The sequence below is a fragment of the Aotus nancymaae genome, unplaced genomic scaffold (assembly GCF_030222135.1).
Source record: "Aotus nancymaae isolate 86718 unplaced genomic scaffold, 86718_ANA_hifiasm-v0.15.2.pri h1tg000064l_1, whole genome shotgun sequence".
NCBI classification, from domain to species: Eukaryota; Metazoa; Chordata; class Mammalia; order Primates; family Aotidae; genus Aotus; species Aotus nancymaae.
In genome coordinates this window covers 33,954,938-33,962,078 of record NW_026988479.1, presented here as the reverse complement: position 1 = coordinate 33,962,078, position 7,141 = coordinate 33,954,938, and the positions used below count along the sequence as shown (strand labels likewise).

The 7,141-nt window shown below is 52.3% G+C and overlaps 1 protein-coding gene across 9 annotated transcripts; it reads left to right on the top strand.

The window, feature by feature from the left end:
• The first annotated feature begins 2,122 nt into the window (after positions 1–2,122).
• On the top strand, positions 2,123–4,860 carry LOC135270612 (S-antigen protein-like). 9 transcript variants are annotated; one of them, XM_064366262.1, is made up of 6 exons: positions 2,123–2,732; positions 3,585–3,965; positions 4,004–4,096; positions 4,172–4,234; positions 4,286–4,518; positions 4,569–4,860. In XM_064366262.1, the coding sequence occupies exons 1-6, from the start codon at positions 2,642–2,644 to the stop codon at positions 4,626–4,628; spliced, it is 921 nt and encodes a 306-aa protein (XP_064222332.1). In that variant the 5' UTR covers positions 2,123–2,641; the 3' UTR covers positions 4,629–4,860. The 9 variants fall into 9 exon arrangements, with proteins under 9 accessions (XP_064222332.1, XP_064222328.1, XP_064222333.1 ...); XM_064366258.1 differs by having other exon boundaries at positions 4,004–4,045; positions 4,082–4,518; XM_064366263.1 differs by lacking the exon at positions 4,172–4,234 and having other exon boundaries at positions 4,004–4,105; positions 4,235–4,518.
• Positions 4,861–7,141: the final 2,281 nt, after the last annotated feature.

Here is a 7,141-nt window from a genome sequence, read left to right as displayed (position 1 = left end):
CCATGGCACAGGGGAAGGCCAGGATGGCAGAGGGGCGGGGTGGATGAGGTGCGGGTGGGCAGGGCCAGATCTCCAGGGCCTGGGAGTCGTCTTCTAAGTTTAATAGGAAGATGCTGGTGGGATCCAGTTATGGGAGGGCATGGATTCAAAATTCCACTGTGACTGCTTTGAAGAGAAGGGGCCCAAGAGACAGGGCAGAGACAGGGAGACCAGTCAGGAGGGCGCAGGGGATGTCCAGGTGCTCCTGGGAGGTGGCCAGTGCAGTCTGGGTGATGGGGAAGATGGGTAGAGCCACCAGGCCTTGCTGATGAGTGGATGTACCAAGAGAGGGAGAGCCAGAAGGGCATAAAAACCACCCCAGCTTCCCGGCCTGAGCGGCCAGGTTGATAACCGGTTCATGGAGAGGCTGGGAAACCCAACCTATATCCCCCTTCGAGGAGGATGAGCTTATGTGAAGGACAGAAACCTGGGAATTTCGCTCTCCAGTCCTCCTGCTGTGGTCCCGCCCATGGCCTTTGATGTCCCTTCTCCTGGCATACATCCAGGGACCATGAGCCTCTCCTGCCCTCACCCTGGCTCCACCGTGAGCTCCAGGCCTGCCACTGTCTGTCCACCATCTTATCCAGGCATGTAGCAAGGGTCAAAATGAGATAGTGTTCCTTGGGGGCCTGATGTGTGGGTTGGACCCTGGCATCTGAGGCACCATGACTACTGCTTAGCAGACCCTCCCTTAAAACCAGGACTCTCCACGGTGGGGAGGCGCAGTGAGACCAGAGAGGCACCCACGTTGCCGGGGATGCGGAAGCCAGGCCATCCCTTCTGGAGAGTGATTTGGCAACATGCGCTCCTCGCCGTGGAAATGCTTAGCACCTCTGACCCGATAATGCCACTGCTGAGACGCTCTTCCGGGAAAATTATCCAAAATACAGGGAGAGCTCCAAGCCAGAGATATTCATTGCAGCATTATTTTTAATGACCAAAAAAAAAAAAAAATTTGGAAGCAGCTGAAATGTCCAACAATTGGGGAGTTGTTTAGTAAATTGCAGTGCACACACTCGATGGAATACTAGGCAGTCATTAAAAGTGCTAATTGCAAAGACTGGGTGGTTATGTGCAAACACGCCTGCAGCATGATGCGGAGGGAAGCCGAGGATGGAATTATGAGTACATTAAGGGTGTAATGGTGTAAAAAACATATGCAGCCCTAGAACGCCTGCGTGAAGAGGACGGCGTGACAGAGTGTGGCATTGAGGCAGCAATGTGGAGCTGATTATTTTTTTGTTTTCTGTGAAGTATAACGTCACTCTGGTAATCTAAAATACAAATTGCCCGGTGGGATCATGGGTGGTACAGTCACAGGTGGTAGGATCATAGGTGAGTCTTATTTTTCTTTTGTACTTTTTTGGATTTTCTAAATGTCTTCCTACAGAGAGGGTCACCTTGGACCTGCTATCTTAGAGGAGATAAGATGGGGTTTAGGGGTAGGGGGTTTCTGGGGATCACTGCCTCAGGGGGAGGGTGTTGCCATGGGGACATCATTCTCACCCTAGGGAGGAGGAACAGAGGCACCCACAGGGCAGGAGGGTGGAGCCAGTCCGTCAGCAGAAATCCTGAGCTCCCCAGAGAAGGGGAGGGGCCTTAGGAAAGAGGGGTTCCCTGCTGTTGGGAAGGGTCTTGGGCTGTCACAGAGGGGTCTCTTCCAAAGGATAATGAGTGGTTAGACAGCTGTCAGATGCACTCTTAGAGAACAACGTGATCAATTGGAGCCCATTTGTTCTACACCTGCCCAGTGCCCAGGTTCTGTCTGTGTCACCTCACTTAAGCCTCAGAGTGGCCCTGTGATAATCAACATTGTTTTTTATGAGTAAATGGAGATCTCAAGCAACTTGCTCGGAGTCATGCGGCTGGTCAGTGAGTGGGCACCACGGGAGTGGCTCTCCTAGGATTGTGCAGTCCACAACTTGGATCACCATCCAGGGCCTGCATCGGGATTCAAATCCAGGTCTACTTGAGTTCAGAGTCTGGGATTTACATTGCAGCATCAGGCCCTGCATCTGAACCTTGGGGCCCACAGAATGAGAAGCTTTTCTGGTCACTAGGGAGCTGAGAAACCAGGGAGAGGGAGGAGGGGACAAGAATGACAACCATGAAAATGGTGAAGATGACGATGCTGGAGACTGTGAAGGTGATGAGAGGTAATGCTAGAGTGGATGAGGGAGCTGCAGCTGAAGATGATGGTGTGGTGGTAATGGTAGTGATGATGAAGGTGAGGGTGATGATAATGGTGATAGTGGTAATGGTGATAATAACGATAAGGGTGGAAGTGATGATGATGATGGTGTTGATGGTGATTTTGGTGCTGATGATGGTAGTGATGGTGATAACCGTGAGGATGGTAATGGTGATGGTGATGATGAAGATGATATGGTGATGTGTTGGTGACGCTGGTGGTGATGGTGATGATGGTGATTGTAATAATGGCGATGGTGATGATGATGGTGGTGGTGATGATGGAGGTGATAACAGTGATGGTGGTGATGCAGGTGGTGATGGTAATGGTGGTGATGGTGAAGATAATGACAATGGTGATGGTGGTGACGTTGATGGTGATAATGGTGATGGTGATGATGATGAAGGTTCTATGGTGATGTACGGTGATGGTGTTGGTGCTGCTGGTGATGATGGTGGTGATGGTGGTGATACTGGTGATGGCAGTAATGGTAATGATGAAGGTGGTAACAGTGATGGTGATGGAGGTGATGATAGTGATGGTGATGATAGTGATGTTGATGGAGGTGATGATGGTGATGGTGATGAAGGTGATGATAGTGATGGTGATGATAGTGATGTTGATGAAGGTGATGATGGTGTTGGTGATGATGAAGGTGATAACAGTGATGTCGATGGAGGTGATGTTGGTGATGGTGATGATAGTGATGTTGATGGAGGTGATGATGGTGTTGGTGATGATGAAGGTGATGATAGTGATGTTGATGGAGGTGATGATGGTGATGGTGATGATGAAGGTGATGATAGTGATGTTGATGGAGGTGATGATGGTGTTGGTGATGATGAAGGTGATGATAGTGATGTTGATGGAGGTGATGATGGTGATGGTGATGATGAAGGTGATGATAGTGATGTTGATGGAGGTGATGATGGTGATGGTGATGATGAAGGTGATGATAGTGATGTTGATGGAGGTGATGATGGTGATGGTGATGATGAAGGTGATGATAGTGATGTTGATGGAGGTGATGATGGTGTTGGTGATGATGAAGGTGATGATAGTGATGTTGATGGAGGTGATGATGGTGATGTTGATGGAGGTGATGATGGTGATGGTGATGATGAAGGTGATGATAGTGATGTTGATGGAGGTGATGATGGTGATGGTGATGATGAAGGTGATGATAGTGATGTTGATGGAGGTGATGATGGTGATGGTGATGATGAAGGTGATGATAGTGATGTTGATGGAGGTGATGATAGTGATGTTGATGGAGGTGATGATGGTGATGGTGATGATGAAGGTGATGATAGTGATGGTGATGGAGGTGATGATGGTGATGGTGATGATGAAGGTGATAACAGTGATGTTGATGGAGGTGATGATGGTGTTGGTGATGATGAAGGTGATGATAGTGATGTTGATGGAGGTGATGATGGTGATGGTGATGATGAAGGTGATGATAGTGATGTTGATGGAGGTGATGATGGTGATGGTGATGATGAAGGTGATGATAGTGATGGTGATGGAGGTGATGATGGTGATGGTGATGATGAAGGTGATAACAGTGATGTTGATGGAGGTGATGATGGTGTTGGTGATGATGAAGGTGATGATAGTGATGTTGATGGAGGTGATGATGGTGATGGTGATGATGAAGGTGATGATAGTGATGTTGATGGAGGTGATGATGGTGATGGTGATGATGAAGGTGATGATAGTGATGGTGATGGAGGTGATGTTAGTGATGGTGATGATAGTGATTTGATGGAGGTGATGATGGTGATGGTGGTGATGAAGGTGATGATAGTGATGGTGATGGAGGTGATGATGGTGATGGTGGTGATGAAGGTGATGATAGTGATGGTGATGGAGGTGATGTTGGTGATGGTGATGATAGTGATGTTGATGGAGGTGATGATGGTGTTGGTGGTGATGAAGGTGATGATAGTGATGGTGATGGAGGTGATGTTGGTGATGGTGATGATAGTGATGTTGATGGAGGTGATGATGGTGATGGTGGTGATGAAGGTGATGATAGTGATGGTGATGGAGGTGATGTTGGTGATGGTGATGATAGTGATGTTGATGGAGGTGATGATGGTGTTGGTGGTGATGAAGGTGATGATAGTGATGGTGATGGAGGTGATGTTGGTGAAGGTGATGATAGTGATTTGATGGAGGTGATGATGGTAATGGTGGTGATGAAGGTGATGATAGTGATGGTGATGGAGGTGATGTTGGTGATGGTGATGATAGTGATGTTGATGGAGGTGATGTTGGTGATGGTGATGATAGTGATTTGATGGAGGTGATGATGGTGATGGTGATGATGAAGGTGATGATAGTGATGGTGATGGAGGTGATGATGGTGATGGTGGTGATGATAATGATGTGATGATGACAGTGATGATGGTGACAATCATGTCAACAGTGACTATAATTTATTCAACATCCTCTATGCACCAGGCACTGTGCTGTCTTTCAGATAAGCTATTTGTGTGGTGCGTGTGAATTTGCTTATTTTACAGATGAGACTGACTTGCCCAATGTCACTCAGCCAGCAAAGGGTAGGGCAAATATGCCAGCCTAAGTCCATGGGATTCCAGAGCCTGGATCGGACCAAAGCTTGAGGGAGGCTGGCGGGGTGGGGCGAGGTCTGGGGTCTGGGCAGATGGACCCCACTCGCCAGCCAGTGAGTTGCGGGGTAGGAGCAGAAAGCTGGCTGAGCACCAAACTGTCCACACGGGGGTTGCCCCAGCTGTGGCCCCTCCCTGGAGGGAATAAGGTCAGGCCTGCAGCAGAGGCGACACAGGGAGTTAGGGGCTGAAAGGCCAGGCGTGCAGGGACTGGACCTGGGTTGGGGCTCACCTGCTCTAGATTCCCATTTTGCAGATGGGAAGATGAGGCCTGGAGAGGGACAGGTCTCTTAGGCATGCTTTTTCTCATCTGTATGTACGATGTGTTGACATCATGGGGGCCTTGCTGGCCATGGTGATGATGTTACTGCCTCTCCCCGGGTGAGCTGATTGCTGGGACAGCCAAGGCCCGGCGACTGTGCCTTTCCTGTGCAAATGCACCAAGCCCATGGCTGCACCCACCTCCTCTGTGGGCTCTCATGCTCCCGGCCAGTACTTCCTAAATCACCCAGGCCAGGGAGGTGCTGACATGATGATTGTGACGAAAGTGACAGTGGCTGTGAACAACTGGAGGCCACCCCTATAGCCCAGCACCCTCCGCAGTGACACACCTCCAGCCCCAGGCCTGCCTGCTGTTCAGCAGTCCGGGTCCGCATTTTCCCCTCACTGCTGTGGCCTCCTGACAAGCCAGGTCTTCTCCTCCTGGCCCTTGGCGGTGCGCCGTGACCCTCCTCGGGGAACCGTGAGTGTAAAGTCTCCTTTCAGGGTGGTTGTTTCTGCGTCTGTGGCTCTATCATCCCTGATTCAAACACATCCAGGTACAAGTTCCAAAGTGGCAGGGGCGGCCCGGGGGTCTCAGACCCAGCTCAGCTTCCTGGCTTCCCACGGGTGGGGCTGAAGTGGGCTGAGCAGAGGGGGCAGGGGCCTTGGGTGGAGACACACACAGGCTTCCTCTGTACTGGGCTCCGAATCCTGCACCTCTCCTGCCTGCTGATTGGGGGTCCTGAGGTCTCCTCTGTGAGCTGGGAAGGGAGTGATGTTTTGAGACCTGGGCCTTGGATGCCGACCGCCCGCAGGGCTGGTGAGGGCGGCTGAGCCTCGGGGCCAGGTCGGGCCTGGGGAGCCCACCTGCATGCACCCATTCTTGGGAGAGCCATCACCCTGCCCAGGACCTGCTTGGCAGTACCTGAAGGTAGCAGAGGGCTGGCAGCCCACGTATGGGGCATTGGAGCTGTGGGCCAGGGCAGCAGCCATAGCTGGGCGGTGTGGGCAGGGGGCTGGCAGGCGCTGGCCGTGGCTGCCTCCTCTAGGGCCTGCTGGCGCGGCGTCTGGCCATGGCCCAGCACCACCGTCATCTGGGCTTGGCTCTCTCTGTCCTCGGGGCCATCCCCCAGTGGTGCCAGCCCCGGAGTGTATGGCCACAGCCAGCTCAGTCCACCCGACATTGAAGCCTCCCTGTCATAATTGGCAATTTTGTCATATTTATTCACAACAGATCGGGTTGTCAGGAGCTTGCAGGGGCTCTCTGGAGGCCCGCCGTGAAATCGGTTTGAAATGGCGTGTCAGGTTTTTCTCTCCCTGCTGAAGCGACCATCTGGCTGATAGACTCAGTGCTGGGCTGGTACACTGACCCGGGGAATCACGGCTAAGCCGCTCCTGGGGGGGCCACACACTGGCTGGGCAGCCCTTTGTGCCATGCCTGACCTCCCTGTGGGTTCTGGGAGCCAGGCTGCAGGGCGAGGCCTGGGCTGGGCAGGGACAGGGGTGGGCACCAGGCTGGGAGCTCCCTGGGCACCCCCTGGCCCTCTGCACTCCACTGGGTTGGCACCTTGCCACCACCCCCAGCCCACGTGACAGAGACAGTGGGGTGCAGGCTGGGGTGGGTCAGCTCCTGCCCCTCCAGGGCTTCCACTGGGAGCTGGTGTGCATGTGTGTGTGTGTGATTCTGAGCACATGCTTCCACACGTGTGTGCTTGAGCACAGACCACATGACCCAGCACCCCGTGTGCACTGACAGATGATTTGCTGCTGTAACAAGCATCCCGAAGTCTCATGGCTGCCCAGATTCAAGATGGAATTCCTTGATCCCATGGCAGTTTGGGTTGACTAGAATGGCTTTGCTCCACGCAGTCATTCAGGCCTCTAGACGCCTTCCTCCGAGCAGCCTGGACATGCCAGCCTGTGGTTTGTGAGCATCCCAGTGTCACTGAGTGGGGCGGTGGAGCAGGGGAATGATGGAGAAGGAGTTGCGTGTATGAAGGCCTGAGCCAAC